Genomic DNA, 21158 nt, shown 5'->3' with positions numbered 1-21158 from the left:
TGACTTTGGTGTTTTGTAGTTTCAAAATGTTGTAGCCAGTTGTGCACCGCTTTTTACTGGTCCTGCCTACCCAGGCATCCCTCTTGTATCCATAGATCCAAGTTTTTTATTCCTGTTGAAATACTGTATCTGCCATCTATTTAAATATTGCCTCTTCTTAGTTCTCTATATTTTCTCTTTCTGAGATTCTGATTTTAAAAGCAATCTCATTCTGTTGTTTATCTCTCTTCATTTTCATACTCTCCAACTACTTGTCTCTCTGTGTTATATTTTAGGTAATTTCTTTGGTTTTATCTTCTAACTCACCAGTTTTTTTCTTCACCTGTGTGTAAGATACCATTTAACTCATCTGCTGAGTTTTCTGTTTCAACAGGTTTACACACATGCACATATACCTATACATATATATGTGTGTAAGTATATATACATATACATATACATATACATATACATATACATATACATATACATATACATATACATATACATATACTTGTACATGTATAATATTCTATCTTTTATAAATTTGTCTGGTCATTCTCTTTAGCTTGTTCATTGTTATGAATTTATTCTTTATTTCTTTAAACGCTTTAGTCGCGTAGTTCCTAGTCCCTGAGATTCTAAAGCTATTGTTTGTTGTCACCACCTATTATCACTGACAGAGATTTGTTGATCTTTGACAATGAACCTTTTGCTTTATCTTAATCTAAGTGACTCCTGCCATCCTGCACTGGGGACACTTTACTTCAGGGGAGACTCTTTCTGCTTCTGTTTGGACCCAGGGATGCCACTCTCTCGGGATCACCTCACCCTCAAGGCCTTGACTTTGCACAAGAGCTCCTGGTCCAGCCTGTCCACTTCATGGCCTCCCCAGGGCTCAGTATTCTAACAGCAGCATTGCCTCTTCATTCCAGAACAATCTTAAAATGGGGCCAAATGGATTCTGGCCCCAGCTCTGATCGTGGGTAAGAAGGGTAGAGTGGGAGGTTATTGGAGAAGCCCACTACTTCTTGTAAGGCTCATAATTCTTTGAAGAGTGTGTCCTGTCTGGGGTCTAGTTGTTTTGCAGCAGCTGGAGCCATCTATGAATCTGGCCAGGTAACATGTTAGACACCAAAACAACTGAATTTGTGTGAACAGACGTGGCAAGGTCTGTTTAATTTTTCTCAAATGGAAGTTTTTCCAGTGTCCCCTCACTGCCCCAGGGACACCATCAGCTCAGGGGACTGTGTTGTAGACCTTGTAGTCGTCCTTCTGGGTGATGTGTAGCTTCCAGGGGAAGAGGCGCTTCTGGGAAGGCAGAGGCTGGGCCTGCCTCACCATGAGCCTCACATCTTCATCCGAGATCAGCCGAACCAGGTCCCCATCAGCATCTCTGTAATTTAGGGCGATGTCCTCCTTCTGGAACTCCCGCCTGGGTGGGAAAGATCAGGGTGAGTGTAAGGTCCAGCAGCCTTAGGCTTAAGCATGGGGGCAGAGAGCAGGGCCAAGGCAGTTTTAGGGCCTGGACCTAAAAATCAGAAGTCAGAGCTTGACACAGGCCTTATCACTTGTGCAGATGGAGAACCTGAGACCCACAGGGGAAGGGACTTTCACATTAAATTAGTGGCACAGCCTGAAATGTCTTGTGTATAAATGTGTTGAAGACCTAAGAACTGTCGTGGGGAAGAGGAGCGGTTTGCCAGGTGCAGAGTAGAGCAGAATACAGCCCCGAGAGACACCTGTGTGAAGCTCTGGAGGGGACTGGGCCTGTCTGATGAGGGTACCGGCAGGTGGGCACTCTTACTGGCTGGTCCAAGTAAAAAGTGATCTGACCTTTCTATGGGTAATTTGACAAAATGGATCAAAAGCCTAACTGACTTGCAAATACCCTGATCCCAAAATTCTACTTCTAGAAAATCATTTGGGCAAGTCGCCAAATATGTGATCACAACATTATTTGTGGTAGTAAAAAAGTGAAGGAGAACTTAAAAGGCCAAGGCAAGGGGATGCCACATTCATTGAGGTGCATCCAGAGAATGCTACTGGGTAGCCAATTAAAGGACGATTTATGCCGGGGTGGGGTGTGCGCCGAGGAAATCTGAGTGTGCCTCAGATAATGAGAGGAGTGGAAACATGAGGTGATTTCACTTGTTTATACCTCTCTGTGATTTCTGATATTTTAAAAATAATGAATAGGTATTACTGTTATAGTCAGATGCTATTTCCATTCTGTAAAGTAACTGTCCCTAACTAATCTGGATCTTGGGAGGTGGTAGTTCCCTGGTGATGAAGTATCCAAATTCAAGGCTTTTACCTAAAGAGACTTTAGCTCTAGCTGCCAATCCACACTCACAAACTGTGTGACGTCATCCAAGGCCCTTGACCTTTCTGCAGCCCCCCACTCATCTCTAACAAGGGAGCTGATACCCACCCAGCAGGGCTGGCTGCGGACAAAACAAAGGCAAAGGAGATGCAGAGAGCACCTAACGCATTGTATTTCCCCTTCTGATCTCTCCTCCGGGGTTTGTGCCCCACCCCTCCACCCAGCCTCTCACCTCATGAGCTCCAGCAGGTCCCTTAACAGTGGAGTGCTACTGAGGTCTTCCTCCACTGCGATGTCCCTAAGAGGAGAACGGCGTCAGTGAGAGGCCTTAGGCCCGACGGGGACAGGAGAGTGAGGCTGGCAGACCGCGATGGATCTTGACATCTTGTTATGGCTTTATGGCTTATCTGGAGGACAGTGGGGCACTGCAGGCTTTAAGAGCATGGGGGTTGGGGTTGGGGGGACAACATAGGATCTGATTTGGGCCTCATGGTCTAGAATATGATACGGATGTGGGAGTGGGGATGGGCAAGGAGGGTAGACAGGGCCCTCCCACAGGCCACAAACTTGATGGTGCTGATGGTGTCCTCATAGTAATAGCAGCGTAGCCAGTTGGTGGGGTCATCTTCCTCCGGGAAGTCCTTTAGGATCTTCACGAAGGACAGTGGGAAGATGCCTGTGGCTCCCCGGACAGTGCCCTGAAGAGGAAATAAAGAACTGCCTTGTCAGTGCCAAGAAAGGCAGGGCCACATCTTGGGGTTTCCCAGTTCCTTTAACATGACCAAGAAAGGCAGGCAAAGTTTGGGTTCCCTTATGTAAGAGGAGGAGAAGTGGCCAAGGTCACCAAGCCGCACCCAAGAAGAGTTTCATTTTAGAATAGGTCAAGATCTGAATTTATCTGAGAGTCTGCTCCCCTCTTTCATTCCCTCCCTCCCTTCCTCTTTCCCTCCCCCATTCATTCCACAGATACCACCAAACACCTGCTTTAGACTGAATAGCCGGGAATCTCCCCCTCCAGCCCACGTCTCTCGCCTAAGCTTCGGGGCCGGACCCGGCCACGGCCTGTGCTTTACACATGTTCTCTTAACCTTCACACCCTATGCAAGACATACTGTTTATGTCCCATTTTACAGACCTATAAACTGAAGCTCAAAGTGATCTCCTCACTTCTCCCCGATTCTCCCCTCAACCTGAAGTGAGCCACAAAGAACTCTCCAGAAAATAGGAAGATGACACGCATTTCCTGTTTCTGGAACATGGCCCAGCCATATCCCCGAGGCAGCTGTCAGAGCTGATGAGCATCTAACCCAGAGTTCCAGGACTGGGAGAAAATCAAGACAGCCAGCTCGGCAAGGCTGATGGTTCCTGCTGCCCTCCAGCCCTGCATGCCCGGGGCCCTCCCCTGCCCTCAGTGCTCCCCTTGGGACCCATCCCACAACCTCCTGAGATGCCACCACCCAGGAGCCCTGAGAGAAAGAAATCTTATTTAAGAACAACTGGACCTAATACAAAAGGCTGGTACTGGGCCTGTGTCTCGCACCCAGCGACCTCCCATCTTCATTCACCGAGTCATCATGGGCCCTTGTATGGGGCACATTCGCTGCGAGCCAGGACAAAGCTATGACCAAGACAGGCCGTGGTTCCAGCGTCTCATTTAAGTCTCTCGGCACCAGCTAGAGGCCACACACCCAAGCCCTGAACAGCTACATCTCGTTTAACATTTCCAGGAACCCTGTGAAGAAACTGTCAGCATTGCTTCAATTACAGAAAAGGAAACCATGGGGTTGAGCAAGTTTCCCAAGGTCACGAAGCTGCTTAAAAACAGAGCAAGGACGTGACAGCAGACAGGCCGGCTCCAGAGCTCGAGCCCTCCCTTCCTCGCCGCCTTTCCTCCCTCGGGCCTGTCAGCAACGCCATCCCGGGTCAAGACCAGTGCTTCTCAGCGGGGCGCCTTTGCCTCCCAGGGCCCTGTGTCTGGAGACCTATTTGATTGTTGCAACTGGAGGGGTGTGACTCGCATCTAGTGGGTGGAACCCAAGGATGTTGCTAAAGATCCTACAGCGCACAGGGCAGCCCTGTAACAAAGAACTCTCTGGCCTCAGTGTCCACAGTGCTGCCTCTGAGAAACCCAGTGACAGACCGAGAAATTAAGCTCAGTGGATCAACTGACTGGCCCAAAGCAACAGTTTCTTGGGGTCAGAGAGAACTAAAGGTGAGTGTAGGCTCCACAATCACCTGTCCCCCAGTGGCTATATTCCCTCAGGTTCTCCCACCCACCTGCCCAGACCCCCAGACCTATCCTCAGACTGCACCTCTTCCCTGGGGTCTTCCTTGACCCCTCCTCATTCTCTGATCCCCTCACCAGACCCAAAGTGATCTCACCTCCACACTCACCTCCACCCTCACCTCCAACCCCACCTCCATCCTCACCTCCATTATCACTTCCATTGTCACTTCTAACCTCACCTCCACCCTCACCTCTACCCTCACCTCCACCCTCACCTCCATCATCACTTCCATCATCACTTCTAACCTCATCTCCACCCTCACTTCCATCGTCACTTCTAACTTCACCTCCACCCTCACCTCCAACCTCATCTCCACTCTCACCTCCATCCTCACCTCCACCTTCACATCCAAACTCACCTCCAGCCAGTCTTTGTTGATCCGACTGAGAAGGAAGATCACATCTCCGGCTTTGAAATTCAGCTCCAGCTTGCTGTTCCCAGTGAAGTCAAACAGGGCCTGGGGGGAAGAGTGGAGTAAGGTGGGAGGTGGGAAACATTCACTGAGTCCCTACTAAAGTGCTTACTTTGGTGCCCCATTTAACAGGTGAGGAGACTAAGGCTCAGGGAGAATGAGTCACTTGTTTGAGGCCACTCCACTAGTTATCAGAGGAGCAGGCCTAGAACCCAGGTCTCCCTGACTCCGCAGTGGGTGCTCCTTCCACTGGTGCTTCTTCCATGGGAGGGAAGGAGCCAATCTCCCTGGATCCAGGGCCTTCCCTGCCCCCAGGCCTGTGTGGGCTCCAGCACCCCCATACGCCCCAGGCACTGACCACACTGGCTCTGAGATGCAGGTTTTAATGTGTGTCCTCAGGGACTCGTGAGCCCCTTGAGGACAAGGCCTTGCCTGAGTCATCTCTGAGTCAACAGGACTGGCCCAGAGGGGCCCGGGGAAAGCTTGCTGAATGAGTGATAGAGGGATACATTCTCTTCTGCCTCTGTGTGCTCCTCATGTGGCCTCTTCACAGCTTAGCTGAGGTCTTCGATGTCCAAGAATGAGGCTGTGGCCCTTCCTCCTGGCAGCCCCAGCCCCACTAGACACAAGCCAATGCCCTGCAAGAGGGGCTTTGTGGCTGAGGGTCAGCTGCCCAGAGGTGAGACGGGAGGGGCAGGCCCCAGGGTACCTCTGCTCTCGGAGCTGCCAAGCGATCTAAGCCAGCACCTTGTGGGGACTCACTCTTGCTGTGGAGAGAGAAGAGGGGCTGTCAGGCCTTCTGGTTCTCCCAGGGCCCAGCTCCCCGCTTCTGTGCCAGACGTGGGAACCGCGGGAGAGAGATGATGTTAAAAATGCAGGTACAATTGCTCCTGTGGCTCAGCACCCCCCCCCCCCGCCTTGTTCTCTGCCTCTAGAGGAGAGATTGTACCCCCTTTTTGGACCAGGAAGCAGGGGCTGAGAAACGAGGGGATGGGACGCTGCCACTTAGTGCCTAACTTGCCAGACCTCCCACATTTGTTCTTTCTTTTACTCCCGCACCCAACCCCTGAAGTCACGGTATTATCCTGTTTCAACTGGACACAGGCTGAAGAGGGGACACGTCCTGCTCCAGGGCCCAGGGCTGGAATCCGGCCTGTGCCCCGCTGGGTGCACCAGGGAGGGGGCCTCAGGCTGAGCCGCTCAGAGACACTGGATGGAGGGGGGAGGGGGAGGGGGAGAGGGAGGGGAGGGGGAGGGGTGGGGCTCAGGAGCGCTGCCCCCCCCCCCAATCCTGAGCAGCTGCAGCCTCACCTTTGGACTCCCACCCCCGCACCCCCGCTGTTTCAGGGGCTCAGGTTTTCAATGATTACTTCCTGCGGGATAGGCCGGGAGGAAGCGGCCCTGGGAGCGCAGGGACCCCACTTACACCTTCCTGGTGCGGGGGCGCAGCCTGCGGAGCGCCTGCGGCACCTGCTCCGTGTCGTAGGTCGACTGGTAGAAGAAGATGCGGACGTCTTCGTCCATCAGCACCCAGATGGGCAGGCTCAGGAGGGCCTGCGTTGGGGAGAGCACAGGGCAGGGTGGGGGCGTCAGGACGGCCTGGGCATCGCAGCTCAGCTGCTCCGTCCCTCAGCCCCACCCAGGACCCCCCTCTCCTCTGCCTGGCAACAGAAACGAGATACATTTCAGCGATTTCAGTGGCTAAAGGAACACTTCCCAAGCTTTGCTCCCAGGCTCAAGGTCAAGGGGGGGCCAAATGGCTGGAGAAGAGTTCATTTAGAAAAGACCAAAGGCCTCCAGACAGGACAGCAGAGGGTGCCAGGGAGCAGGACAGGGTGCTGACCAGGCACTGAGGGCTGTGCCATGTGACCTCACGCCATTTCACAGGGACCTGGGCCATAGGATCAGAAAGGCGAAGGGGCCTGCCTGAGGCCACACAGTTTAGCAAGTGACAAAGCTGGGGCACCCAGGGCCATCTGCCGCTGAAGACCATCCCTTAGATCAAAATGAGATGATATGCAGGAGGAATCCCCCAAAAAACCCAAATTAACAACAGTTGGTGAGATGACCTAAAAAAACACTTCTTGTACTTCATCGCATATCACAATTGGGGAAACTGAGGCTAAGAGAGGGAAAGTGCCTGGCCCAGTTGGCAGAGCTAGGAAATGGTGGGGTCAGGACTCTCATTTGATGTGAGGCAAAGACCTTGAGGCATGAGGACCCAGGCCTGGCAGGGTCACCTCCAAGATGCACACTGCGCAGATCCCTACCCTCAGTCACACAGCACACAGGCCCCCAGGAGCACTGTGGTTAGCTCTGGGAGCTGAAGCCCCACAGGCACCCAGAATCCAGGCATCCTCAGAGAATCCCAAGGAGGCAGCAGGACAGGAGGGGCCTGGAACACCACCCCAGAGGAGCTGGGAACACAGAGCCTGAGAAAGACATAGCTATTGTAGGCGAGGGCTGGGAGGCAGTGTCAGAATGCACAGACACCGAGCCAGGCTGCGCCCGGGATCAAATCCCAGCCCTGCCACTCACCAGCGAGGTGACCCCGGGCCTCCATGTGTTCACTAATAAACTGGGATGAGAGCAGTATCTCCCTTGTGGGATGGTGTAAGGATTAAATAAATGAGTATGTGCCCAACGCTTAGAACCGCACTGGGCGTCTACCAAGTGACCCGTCCAAGTGAGGTGTCACCATTGTTGCTGTTATTTTTATTACTACATAGCACAGTGGGTAAGGGCACAACCCTAGAGTCTCAGGGATGTGAGTTCAAATCCCATCCCTCCTACCTAACTGCTCTGTGACCCTGGGTGAGCGACTCCGCCTCTCTGTGCCTCCTGTCCTCATTTTAACACCTTGCTGACCCACTATTTCGAGCCAGAACTTGCCCGTGCACCTGGCTACTTCTCTGCTCTTATAAAACTCGACATTGCTTTCAGACCTTAAGATGACTTAAACTATGTAAGTGCAGACACGAGTCATCTCAGCAACGTTTGGACATGGAAACACGAGTGTACTCGTGACCGGTCAGCAAGGTGCTGGGATAATGGTATCTAACTCACAAGTTACTGAGGGAACTAAATAAGCCCATTCACTTTTCTGGCTAATGCATATCAAGAGCCTCCCTGTTGTTAGTCAAAGTGCTCCACATAGTTCCAGGCCATTGTCATTATCACATGACCCATGTTCTCCATTAGGACAGAGGTGAGACCGGAGGGAATCAGGCTTTTCTAATAACTATCCAACAATGGGACCAGCAGCCTGGGTCAGGGAGAGGGGTAGTGAGCTTCCCATCTCTGTAAGTGTGCAAGCACAGGATGGGGTGACCAATAGCAGAGATTCCTGCACTGATTGACCTCTGGGCTTCGAGGAATCAAACTGGACACAGCTAGGCAGAGATGGGGTCCTCCAGGCTGCCAGTTGCTAAGATCAGTGTGGGGTGAAGCCTCTTCTCCTTCCCTCCAGAGCACACTCTCCAGCTCTTTGAGAGGAGGGTGGAGCTTTCAGCCGCCCTGAGGGAGCAGCTGTCTCAGAGGCCCCTAGAGGGGAGATTCCTGCTGCCCAAAAGTGGGCAGCCGGGCCACCTGCTCCCTCCTCCCACCCCTTCACAGAACTAGGAGTCATTAGCTCTCATTTCAGGAAGCAGGCTCACAGTTTCCAAAGCACTTTCACATTCTTTTCTCAATGGATCTCAGTGCCACTCCTATGAGACCAGAGAATGGGAGGCACTGCCGCACTTCATAAGAGGGAAGCCATAGCCCAAGGAGGATGGGCAGCTCGCCCCACATCACCGAGACAGGCAACGCTGGAGCAAAGACTAAAGCGACTCCCAGCTCGGTGCTTCAGCCATGAGAGTAGAAGAGCATGCCTCTGGGCTATGAGGAGGGCTTCCTTCTCTAGGTTCCTGACGTTGCCATTAAGCATGGCTTGTATGCCTCTAGTGGCAGCGTGCTCACTACCACATGAGGAACATTGTCCCTTTCTTGTCTAGCTCTGTTTGATGAAAGGCTTTTCCTGGACAGCCTGGTCTCTGCCTTTAAATTGCTCCTTCCTCTGTCTTCCCCATCTCCTAGGGATACAGACAAAATACAGGTTGGGGGATAAACAAGGGCACCCATTCAAGGCCCGAGAATGCAACTAATATCCAGCCTGTGCCCTGGCAAGGGGTCTTTCTCCAGTTCCCACAAACATGCTGTGTGAGAGAGCTGGGGCCCTGGCCCATCGTGCCCCCTTATGTAGGCCGAGCCTCTTTGCGATTTTATGACCCACCTGACCATGTTCCACTGGGCAGGGGGCACCTTGGAGGCAGGCCCTGGGCCCCATTCACCTCTGTATCAGAACTCCCGGCACAAACACTGTATTTGTCCTTTCAAAGTGTGGCTGCTCATACCTTCTCCACTGAGCCTACGACAACCCGCCCCTGGCACCCTGCAGGCCCGGCCTTTAAGGATGGAAGGCGTAGACAATCCAGGCCAGAGAACCGGCCCCAGTTCCCAGAGCCATGCTCAGACATGGTACCTGGGCTACACCCCGTGCCCTCCCAGGTGCCAGGGTGGCACGGCCCCGCCGTTACCTTCATGTAAGCGTTGAGGGCCGGTATGCGCATCTCCGCGATCTCCTGTTTCACACCCATGTAGACCTTGGCTGAGGAGAGGCAAAGAGCTGTCCTGGGACCCCCACCCAAGAACATGGCCTCTGGGCTCCTGCCCCTCATCTTTCCGCAGGTGCTGAGGTGGCTGCTCTGCACCATCCCCATCCAACTTGCCCTCTCTGAGCTGCAGTATCGCCAGCTGATGTTTTTCTTGTTGTAATTGTTTCTGTGGTGCCTAACTGCCCCCACCACACACACACACACACACGCAGCTCTTAGCTCCAGAAGAACAGGACCTTTGCTTTGCTCAGGCTGTGCCCCATCACCCAGGAGAGTGGGCCTCAGCAATCTCACTGCACTGGACTCACCCCAGAGCAATTGAGTCAGGACCCCTGGGGGTGGGGCCTGGGCATCAGGATATTTTAAACAAGTGGCTTCCAATATGCCACCACGATTAAGAACCACAGGTCTAGAATATCGCCCAAATCAACAGATATTTGGTGAGTGGGTGAGTGAATCACTCTGATAAAGCAAGACCGAGTGTTTGCGGGGAGAGGGACACTGACGCTGGCTGACTGGAGACAAAGGTCCTCTCCAGGAGCCTCAGGCTGGGCCTGGGAGGACTACGTACCCAGAGATACCCCCACCACCCCAGAAGGGAGCCGTGGACCTCTAGGGAGACACTGGGGGAGCAGCCGGTGAGGTAGAAAGGGAACTGGAAGACACGGGTGCCACAGAAGCTTGGAGAGGGCTTCCTGGAAGAGGAGCCATGACAATAAAGACGAGGCCTGAGAGCTGTCTGCGCCCACCGACGTCCCAGCCAACAGGTCACAGCATTTCTCTCGCAGGGCTCAAGCAGGCAGGAGCTGAGAAGTCGGAGGTTTGGGCTTGTCCAAGGTGCAAGTTAGGCTCGAGTTGGGAGGAAGGCCAGGAGGCAAGGGGTGAGGGGACAGCCTCTCAGCAGAGCAGGGAAGGAGAGGAGCCATGGGCACCGGGAGGGGCCAGGACTGCGCAGGTAGAGGGCAGTTCTCGTGGAGGGGCCAGCAGGAGGGCTAGAAGAGGAGCTGGTGTGTTTGACTAGGGGGACACGCACGCCTGACTCGTGTGCTCCACACCATGGCCACGGCCACTGGCGGGTGGCGGAAGCCGTGAGGGCCACGGGAGTTTAGGAAGTCAAGGACCGGGAGGCTAGGAGTTAGAGGGCAGCCCGTGACCGCAAGGAGGGGGGCATGGGCTCAATGTACGCTGTCACTTAGTCTAAAACGGGACGACTGGACAGCGTCAGCCAAGCTGGAAGGGGAGCCAAGGGACGCGGTTGCGTCCTGGGCCGGGGGCCCGGCTGTGCCTGCGGCTGGACGGCCCAGCGCTACCTGGGAGGGCCGGCAGGCTGCAGGGGAAGGGGCCGGTCCTGCCCTCCGGCCCGTACCGCTCCTCCAGCTTGCTCTGCAAGGCGTAGAACTGGCGGTAGCGGCGGTAGATGAGGTACTTGGATCCCCCTTTCGTCTTCACCTCAATGACGAACACCTAGGACAGGGGCCAGGGGGTAGGAGCTCGGAGGCCAAGGGCAGAAGAGGGAGAGGTTCGATGTCCGAGGGTTACAGTGGGGCTTCTTGACCTCCGAGGGACATTTGGTGCCAAATAATCCTTTGCCGTGGGGCGTCCTGTTCGCTGTAGCATGTTAGGCAGCATCCCCGGCCCCCACCCACTGGGTGCCAGCAGCATCCCCACCCCACGTGGTAATAATAAAAAATGCCTGAAGGTATTTACTGCCAGATGTCCCCTGGAGGGCAGAATCGCCCTGCCGAGAACCACTGGGTAGAAGTTAAGAGATGGGAGAGGTAAAGGTTCAGAGGTCAGAGGTGAAGGTCCAGGGGTCTCTCTTACAAAGTGGCTGGTGAAGCCCCTCTTCTCCTCGATGTCCGCGATGTTGGCTGAGATTGCGACATCATCAGGAAGCTGTTCAAAGTCGCTGAGGGAGGAAAAGAAGCCCTGGTCACCGCCCTGAGCCGTCCGGTGGGCCCACTGGGTGTGAGGCAGTGTGCAAAGCAAATCCAGGGTGCGCTCGGCACTGCTCGTTCAGCGCCCCTTCCCCGGGGCGCCAGGCCAACACGCAGACCAGGCCTCCAGGGTGAGGGACATGTACCAACAGCCGTGTTACAAGCTAGCAAATCACTTTGCGGCTGCATGATCCATCCAGGACCAGAGACTGGCCAGGCAGAGGAGGGTCTCTGGTGCTGAGCTAAGGAAGCTCTACGGGCAATAGGAAGCCATGCAAGGCTTCGGAAGAGAGTGAAAACACAATCTGATCCGGCTTCAGGAGGCCAACTGAGGCACCTGCATAGAGAAGAAAGGAGGGCAGAGACTTGAAGGGACAGAACACCACTGGGAGGCTTTGAAATGCTCCAACTGAGAGATGACAGACAGACACCTTTTCATTTGTTGTGTTCCCTGTTCCTTCCTGCTAATCAGCTCCAGTTTTGTTCAGGGTGGCCGTGTGCCTAGCTCCAAGGTGACAGATCATGCTTGGGTTGAGCCAAACATAAAAGTCCCATGCCTGCCTTCCAGCCTCTTTTGCAGCTAGGAGTAGCCACGTGGCCGGTTTTGGCCAACGGGACCTAAGAGGGAATCTACAGCAGGGGGCCTATTGGAGAGTTTGCTTTCCTGATCCAGAGAGATGGACAAGCCAGCATGGTTTCTTCCCTTTCTCCTTTCTGCCTCTCTTGAAGGCAACCGTGACATCTGGACCTGTAGCAGCTACATTGCATTCCTGAGGCAAAAACATGTAGAAGACCAAGGGAGTCTCTGGGATGCTGGTCCTGAAGTCACTGAGCTGTGGAACCAGATATGAACCTCTGAGCTTCTTGTTATGTGAAAAAAACAAACCCGTTTGTTTAAGCTATTATAGTTCCTCTGTTCTCTGCAGGCTTATGCATTTCCAATGGACACGTTCCTGAGTTACGACCGCCAGGGTTTGGCGACTGTTTCGATGTGGAGGTAAAAGAAATAGCGTCCAGAGTGACACCCACGTGTCATCTGTATTCTGACCAGGATAGTGGGAGGGGAGCAGAGTTGATGGACTCAGTTTCAGGCCAATTTGAGAGGTCTCTTGGGCACCCAGGTCAAGGCCCAGCAAGAGCTGGTGTGTGGTTCTGGAGCTGGGTCGGAACATCTCAGCTGCAGTGGGAGGGGTAAGAACCATGTGGCTGAGGCTGTGGCTAAGACCCCAGAGAAGAGCAGTGAGCAGAGGAAGGGCCTGGAGTGACAGGTGGAGGGAGAGAAGACAGACAGCCAATGAAGCGGAAGAAGTCGCGAAGTCCAGCCACTTGTGGACAGATGAAGAAACTGGAAGCAATTACGACTCTATATTGCAGCAATTAGGAAACAGGGAGGGAGCTGGGGGGCAGGGGCCCCCTCATCTGAAGCCTCAGAGCTTGCCAAGACTTCAGGAGAAAACGGTGTCAAAGTCTACACACCCAGGCCCAGCCCCCGCTGGTTCCCACGTGACCTGGGCTGCTTGGGATCCCAGGCTACCTTGGGACACAGACATACAAGGCTGCCATCCGGAGGTGACTCAGGGTGGCAGTGGGCAGGCAGAGGAAATCCCCACCACTCCCATAGTACCTTGGTGGCCACAGGCAACCTCCCCACTCACTTTCTACACATGCCCCTATGGTGACACCCATGGAGAAGCTTCCTCCTTCACCTTCTCCCCTGAGGCTCCGCATTTCATGGGTATTTCATCTGCAATGTGATGAGAGTAGGGCAGGAAGGAACCAGGGGGGTAAAAAGAGCCTTGAGCGGGGAACCCGACAGGCTGGGTAATAGTAACCTTGGCCAACTCTTTCCTGAGCGCCCACTTTGCACCAGGCACTCTTCTAAGACGGTGTCCCCTTGTTACAGACAAGGAAATTGAGGCACAGACAGGTTAACAGGCTTGCCCAAGTAAGTCTAGAGGCTGTGCAGTCCCTGGTTTGAAGCAGGAACTTACATGAATCCCAGCCCTTCCCAGCCTCAGGTGCCCCTCTGAGTAGCAACAGCCAACCCCTGTAAGTGCCCGCAGCACCTCAGACGGTTCCGAGCACGTTAGGACACGGCCTCTGCCACCTGGTCTCACGGCTGCGTGGAGGAGCTGGTCACTAACAAATAGTGACAGATTTGCGATGGGCATAGGTGCTATAAAGGAAAAGCACCGGCGTTTTGAGCTGCAGCAGGAGCCTGGCCATTTGCCCCGTCCCTCAGAGTCAGTGTGCAGTGGGCATGAGAGCTTGAGAGCAGACACTTCTGGGGGGAGGTCACGTCCATCTGTCCCTCAGAGAGAAAAGCAGGGGCGCTGTGCACGGGTGAGGGCCAGGCTCGCTCAGACTGAGGGTGGTCAGGAGAGCTTCTTCTTCCTCCCAGAAGCCTCCTTAACCAGAAGGAAAAGAAATGAGGAGCTGGCCACAGGATGACAGGCAAGGGAAACATTGAGAGCCAAAGGCCCTGCAAGGGGGGCAAGTCCAAGGATCTGCCGTGGGGAAGAGGGTCGTCTGAGTGCATCTGAGCACAGAACTGGAGGGAGAAAGCGATGAGACAGGAGGCCGGTGAGGCCGGCGGGGTCCACGCATCAAGCGCCCTGTGCCTTGCCCTGGGGTGGGGGGAGTGAAGAAAGCGCTCCAGGGGGCAAGGAGGCCAATGACCCAGGACCTGGCTCTGGGGCCATCCTCCTCTGAGGGGCGAGGGCAGCTGTAAAGGGCATCAGCCGGCCTGAGTGGGACAGAGCAGGAGGGCCCCGGTGTTAGAGGGAGACCCGGATCCCTGCTCTGCAGGTGCCAGCAGGGGCCTTGGGAAGGCTCCTCTCTGTGCTCTGGCTCCTCCCCTCTAGGACATGGGGACCATAGATGCAGGTACATCCCAGGAGGGTCAGGAGGCCCCACTGGAACAAGCACAGCCCGGGAAGCTCCGCAGGAGCAGGGACCTTGCCCTCCCTGCATCCCCAGCGCCCAGACCGCACTGGGCGCTCAGGAGGTGCTCACCGGGCCACTGCCTGTGTCTGTGTTTGAGCAAGGCTTCCAGTGGGCCGTGTGGAAAGGGTCCGGGCCCTCCTGAGAGAGCCAGGAAGGGGCTGCATCGGGGGAGCAGGGGTGCAGCAACTCCACTGATGTCCCCCTAAAATAACTGTCCCCATGGAGACCTCAGCAGGACCCCTCAGAGCTGAAGTCAACTCGGCCGCCTGGGGGCAGGATGCTTGGGGCTTATGTACACACTGTTCATGCAAAGTACACTCGGGAGCATGGACAGGTGAGACTGAAGGTTGAAAGACCCTTGGGCAGCAGCTAGTTCAAGTTTTGTGGTTCCTGTACGTAGTAGGTGCTCAAAACATGTTTGTTGGAACTAAACTCACTACCTCGCTTTGTCCTTTCCTTCTCCAGACAGCTCTGGTCTTAGAAAGTCCTGCTGTGGGGACTGTGCCGCCCGCCCCTTGGTCCTCTGCTTTGGCCCCAAGCAGAACCTGGGGCCCGCTTTCAAATAAGTGGCCTCCAGGGGGCAAGGAGGCCGATGACCCAGGACCTGGCTCTGGGGCCATCCTCCTCTGAGCGGTGAGGGCAGCTGTAAAGGGACAGGGAGTGGGAGGGGGGACACACAGTCGCCTGGCCAGCCCTGGGAGTCATCCCTCTGGGCCACAAACCCCGAGAAATAGGAAGTGCCACAGCCTCGAAGAGCAGCTGTTTCTGGGGGTGCGTGTTGGCGTGTCGGGCCTGGTCTCCAGTGGGAACAGGTGGGGACGAGGGGCTGGGATCTGGTGGTTCGGCCTCACCCCAGCTCCCCGGCCCCAGCCTCTGTGGCTCACCAAGGCCCTGCCAGATCCGTCCTGTAAGCACAGGCTTCTCCTGCCCCTCCCTCCACACGCGCCCGAGCACACACACACACACACACACACACACACACACACACACACGCAGCCGAGCCTTCCTTCCACCATCCAAAGCCTGCAAACCCCACCCCAGCTTCCATTTCTAGCCTGATTGCACCACAGGCCCTTTGCCGCCCACTTCAGCCCACACCAGCCTGACCCATCTCCGGAGACGCTCAGAGTCACCCCCTCACAATTAGCACACTCTTTTTTTAAATCCTCAGTGGAGGATATTTTTTCCGTTGAGTTTTAGAGAAAGTGGGAGGGAGGGAAGGAGGGGGAGAGGGAGAGAGAAAGAGAAACATCAATTGGTTGCCTCTCATATGTGCCCTGACCAGGGCCGGGGATACAACCTGCAACCCAGGTACATGTCCTTGACCCAGAATCGAACCCAGGACTCTTCAGTGTGCATGCTGACGCTCTAACCACTGAGAAACACTGCCAGGGCAGCGCGCTCTTTTTTTTTTTTTTTTTTTATGTCACCTGCTGTTACAATCCCAGAAAGCAAGAGCCAAGCCCTGGGTCCTCAGGTGCCCCCAGTCCGGAGTACAGGCCTGGCTATTGAGGAAACATTCAGAAAATGCTGCTACAGATGAACCTAAGCCCTGGCCAGGCTGTGCCCCAAGCCCAGGCCTTGCCGCTCACTCCCTGTGCCCTGAGTAAGTTCTCTGTCCTCCTTGGGCCTCAGTTTTCTCATCTACACAACGACAGGATTGGACCAGAAGGATTTAAGGACACTTTCCAACTCAAAGATCCACTCATTCATTCACTCAGCAGCATTTACTGAGCACGGAGTTCATACCAGCCTTGATCTGCATCCTGGGGAGACCTCAGTGATCGACAGAGACAGATACTATACCCTCATCAAACTTGCCTCTAAAGGTGGAGCCAGTGACAAGGACAACAAATAAATGAGTCTAGAATATTATTACAGTAACATCAGGACGCACAGAAAAAGAAAGCAGGGCAAGGGGTCAAAGAACAGCAAGGGGGCTGTCAGGGAAGGCTTCAGGGAGGAGGTGACATTTGAGCCAAGCCCTGGTTAAAGAGGGAGAACATGGCAGATTCTGTCTTCTGTCTGAACAAAAGATGAAAAGCCACTACTGACCACAATGTGGAGCAGTGAGCCCAGCCTGGGAGACAGATCACCTGAGTTCCCATCCCGACTCTGCCACCCACTCCTATGTGACCCTGGGAAGGTCACTGCCCATCTCTGAGCCTCAAGTCTTCATCTGTGCCTGAGGGAGTGAACCGCAGTCTAGTTTCCTTAAAATAGTTCTGAGAGTCTGCATTTCTGAGTATTTGGGTTCTGACTCAACCCCAGCCTCTCAACTTTTGCTATTAATAAGGGGCTGCAAGAGGGCTGGCCTCTGTCCCCAAGGCCTGCTGGGAACAGTGAGGAGGCCCAGGGAGGGCAGCACCCCTGCACTCACCTCTCAGACCGCAGCTGCTGGGCCACGGCCATGGCCGTCAGTGGTCCAGGAGAGTGGGTGACGGAGGGTCTCACCCAGCCAGGCCCAGACTGAGTTCGCCTCTCACTTCCTTCCGGCCACCCAGCGTCTGGGCTGCGGTCCCAGGAGTCCCCAGGAAATTTTGGGGAGGCCCCACCCCTGCTTCTCTGAGCTCTAGCAGAGGCCCCTCCTCCAGGCGCTCTGGGTCTAGCCAGTGGCCCACACTTCCTCTTCCCTATGTCCCAGCTGCACGGCATTTGGGGAAATGCACAGCCTCAGATGCCAGGTTTGCCTGATTTGGGGCTTTGGGGACTTTCTCAATGCCAGTTCTTGGTGCCGGCCTCAGGTGGGCATCAGAGAACCCCACTTCATGAGAGGCAGTCTCAGTGCTGGCTTGGCCACCAAGGGGCCCTGTGACCTTGGGGAGTCACTCCTCATTCTCCTGCTCATCAAACCCAAAACCATGCCCCCCCACTGCTGAGCCTGTGCCCAGGGGCTTCTCTAGGCCTGGAGTGCTGGCCTCTACCATGCCTGCCATCCCTGCAGCCCAGCTCAGATGCCGCCTCTTTCAGGAAGCCTCCCCAGTTCCTCTGACAGAATCAGTGCTCACAGGCCCCTCTGTCATGTTGGGGTGTGAGAGCTGGTCCATCTTCCCCTTCTCCTTCCCCTCCCCCTTGCCCTGGAGCTCTGGGCTATACTTTCCCCTAGATCTTTGGGCCTATGCAGGACCTGCACGGCCAAGCCTCTCTGCAGGGCTGCCAGCCAGAGTGACTGCCTGTCACAACCTGATCACACCCTTCTCAGCTGAAACTCTTCAGTTGCTCACCCTGCTCTAGAAGCCCAGACTCCCAGCCCTCCTGCCTCTGCAGGTCCTGCTGGCTTTCCCAGCCCCCTCTCGGAAGCGGTCTCCTTCCCACACTGGCCTCCATTCCATTTCTAGAACGCTCCAAGATGCCTGCTCCTCAGGGCCGCTGTGCATGCTGTTCCTCTGCCAGGATGCTCTTCCCTGTCTCCTTTAGGGCTCGGGTTAGAAGTCACCTCTTCAGCAAGGCCTTCCCTCCCCCTCCCCCTGAATGAAGGCCCTCCCTTAATGCTCTCTCGCAAGTCCCTGTACTTCCACTTCAGAGCAGCTGGACTGTTAGCATCTTTCATATTTAGATGTTTAATGACCGCCTTCCTGGCTCGCCCAGTGTCTACACAGGGCAAGCACTCCGCCCGTATTCTATATTCAGGGAAGGAATGAGCGCTTCCAGTTGGCGATTCTGTGGCTCCCCTCATGCGTGTGGCTGTTGGATTCTGGAGGGAGCTCTCTGAGAAGAAGTCCACAGCCATGCCCAGGAACCCCAGCCAGTCACACTCACACACTCACACTCACACTCACTCACGCGCTACAGATGCAAAGCAGGACAGCAGAGGACATAGGTGAAGACACAGCCTGCCTTGGTGTCTGTGAATTACAGAATGGGATCTTCTGACTCCCTCTGCCCCAGACTCATGCTGCCTTAAGATTCCCAGGGCTGGGACAAGGGTCTGCGGGGACAAAGCCAGCTGGGTGGAGCCTGGAGCCAGGGTCTCCCACTGCAGGTCCTTTGTCATTTCCCAGACGAAAGGACTGGGGACAGGATCCATCCTCAGGATCCCAAGGACTGTGTGACCCCAAGAATGGAGAGCAGCTGGTAGCCTCAAGGCCTCTCTGAGCCCCGGCTCTGCCCCACCCAGGCACCCCAAGGAGCTTTCTGCCCAAATAGAGTTCAGGGTGGGGCAGGGTCCGCAGGAGGAAAGGTGCTCTGGGCCCAGCCTGCAGTCCTGACTGAAGAGCATGTCCCTCTCCTCCTCCAGGCAGGCCAGGGCCCAGGGCTCTTCTGAAACCAAGGTCCTTTATGGACACCGTGGGAGGTAAGGACAGAGCTGAGGAAAGACAGAGGACAGGACAAGAAAGGACAAAAGATACTCAACCAAAAACTATTTATTGAGCAAGGCACTTGAAATACAGAGATAAATGAAGACGGCAGGGCGAGCACAAGTTGAAATTTCCCTTCCTCCTACAGCCACATAGAATATGTTGGATGAGATATTTTCAAGTATTTTAAACATGTAGAACCCAGCTCAAAGGAAAGAAAATATAAATTTCAGGAGGAACCTGTACCAGTGAGAGAGGCTGGTGCCCTACACCCCATGGGAAAACCAAGGGTGTATATGGGTTGTTGGGGCTGAGATTTTAATGCTAACCTGGGTCTGGGTCTGGGTCCAGGCCATGGTCCTGGTGTCGGCAGGAAGTCAAAGCTGAGCTCCTGGTATGAAGCTGGGTGTCAGAGCTGATTAGAGGAACAGAATTTCTCAACCATCAGCCCAGGTAACTGCAGGACTCTGTACGTTCAGACCATCCTATGTGGTTACCTCTGCTCTCTGAGTTTGTGGGGCCCACCACGCAGGCCTGCCCTGAGCTTGTCGGGTTCAGTATGTGGCCCCTTTTCGTCCACAGTAACATGCATATAAAGACATATAACTGTAGGCAAGCATGTGTCCATGGTGTGTCTATACAGGAGCCCACAATGTGTACAGTGGTGACACTGTGGGAGTGAGAGGACATATTCAGATGCCCAAGTCCAAGTGGGTGCAGAGTGAGTCACTGATAGCACATGAACTTGGGCAAGCGCCCATGCCCTTCCCTGCCCTCTCTTCACTCATCTGTAAAGTGGGCTTACCCAATGGGGTTGTGGTGAGAATTCATGAGAAAAATACACCAAAAGCTTGCGGACACACGGCAGTTTCTCCTTTTTGTTTACAGTTTGAGTGTGTGTGTGTGTGTGTGTGTTTTGGGTAGGCCTAGCCCTCAAGTTCAACTTCCCAGGTTTCTCGAGACCTTGCCTTCCCATGCATGCCCCCTTGACCCCAGGGAGCCTCCCACGGCCCTGACTCATCCACAAGGCAGCTGCCTCCGAAGTGGGGGAGGAGGTTGTCCAGGGGAAGGCCCAGGGCCTGGGGTGGCCTCCCCCTCCCCTCCTCTCCCTCTCTTCTGTCCCTGCCGTGGTTCTGCTGAATGTGGGTATTTCTCTGGCTCCTCATACAGAGAACACCGCTGCTAATTTTATGCCTGGGTCCCGCTACGGTGTAATTTGAGGCCAGACACTCTGTCAGCAGTGGGCTCCGGTCCTGCTGCTGCTGCTGCGTTTCTGGGTCTCCCCTACCCCCCCCCCAAGAGGAGACAAGCTCTTCACTCGTTCCATTAAGCAAGTAGGAAGTGTCTGAAGTGGCCTCTCCCGTGTCAGAGCATAACCTCCGCCTCCACAGCCTGTGATAAACAGTCACTGAGCAGCCTGAATGGGCAGCCCCAGTCCGGGCACTGACGCCAGGTTACTTTGAGATCACACCAAACCCCCCAAACTCAAAGATTTTAAGCAGCGAGTTAGGAGGAAGAAAACTGCTAGGGGCCCTGGGAAGCATATGACAATTAAGTGACATTCTGCCAAAGACCAAGAGGATGGAATGCTGAAAAAAAGGCTCGGGAACTCAAAAACAAACGCCAGGGGCCTTCAGAGAAGGGGCATGGCTGGCTGCTTTATGAAAGTTTACCAGTGTCCATTCAAAACCACGTCTCCGGGAAAGGTCCAATATGCTCAGCCCAGACCTGAGGGATTCCCAGCATGCATGCTGGGGTGCTGGGGTACACAGGATGGAGCACAGCACTCAGTTTAGAGATGAGGAAACCCTCCTCTGAGCAGCTGGTGGTCAGGCCAAGAGCCCCAGCTGCGGGAAATGGAGTACGTTGACCGGTGACCGAGACTGAGGACGTCTGGGCTTAGGGGGAGGGGAGCGTTTTCTGCAGGACCAGGAGATGCCCTAGGGAGCTCATCATGGGGACTCAGCAGATAAGGGCTGCCTGAGTCAGCAGCTCTCCTAGGGAAAGGAAGGAAAATCCCAGATTAGACCAGCAAGATTCCAGAAGATCCCTCGAGCACTGAATTCCCCAATCCTGACCCACATGTGTCTCCCTTCATAATTTATGAGGGGACCTTCACTGGACAGCCTCCCTGAGCCATAAATAGCCATTTCTGGCAGGCCCCCGGGAGCAGCACTTGAAAACAGGCAGGGTGTGGCTGAGGCCTATGAGACAGCAAGCTGTCTGAAGGCCCAGGGCCTGCACTCCGCTGTGAGGCCCCAACACACAGCAAAGCTGGTCTGGCCCTCAGGCTCCCTGGCTCTGGCATGTGCCAGCT

General features: G+C 54.8%; 1 protein-coding gene across 2 annotated transcripts; it reads right to left on the bottom strand.

Annotated features, from left to right (window-relative positions):
- Positions 1 to 1218: 1218 nt before the first annotated feature.
- Positions 1219 to 16955, bottom strand: NCF4 (neutrophil cytosolic factor 4). 2 transcript variants are annotated; one of them, XM_087813984.1, is made up of 11 exons: positions 16924 to 16955; positions 11485 to 11569; positions 10971 to 11124; positions 9583 to 9653; positions 8594 to 8596; positions 6432 to 6559; positions 5715 to 5772; positions 4952 to 5050; positions 2873 to 3003; positions 2538 to 2603; positions 1219 to 1414 (listed from the first exon to the last, which is right to left on the bottom strand). In XM_087813984.1, the coding sequence occupies exons 1-11, from the start codon at positions 16953 to 16955 to the stop codon at positions 1219 to 1221; spliced, it is 1023 nt and encodes a 340-aa protein (XP_087670110.1). The 2 variants fall into 2 exon arrangements, with proteins under 2 accessions (XP_087670110.1, XP_016078897.2); XM_016223411.2 differs by lacking the exon at positions 8594 to 8596.
- Between the last annotated feature and the right edge of the window lie 4203 nt (positions 16956 to 21158).

The sequence above is a fragment of the Miniopterus natalensis genome, chromosome 2 (genome assembly GCF_054644295.1).
Source record: "Miniopterus natalensis isolate mMinNat1 chromosome 2, mMinNat1.hap1, whole genome shotgun sequence".
NCBI lineage: Eukaryota > Metazoa > Chordata > Mammalia > Chiroptera > Miniopteridae > Miniopterus > Miniopterus natalensis.
The sequence above is the reverse complement of the archived record's forward strand: the minus strand, read 5'-3'. Positions and strand labels throughout refer to the sequence as shown.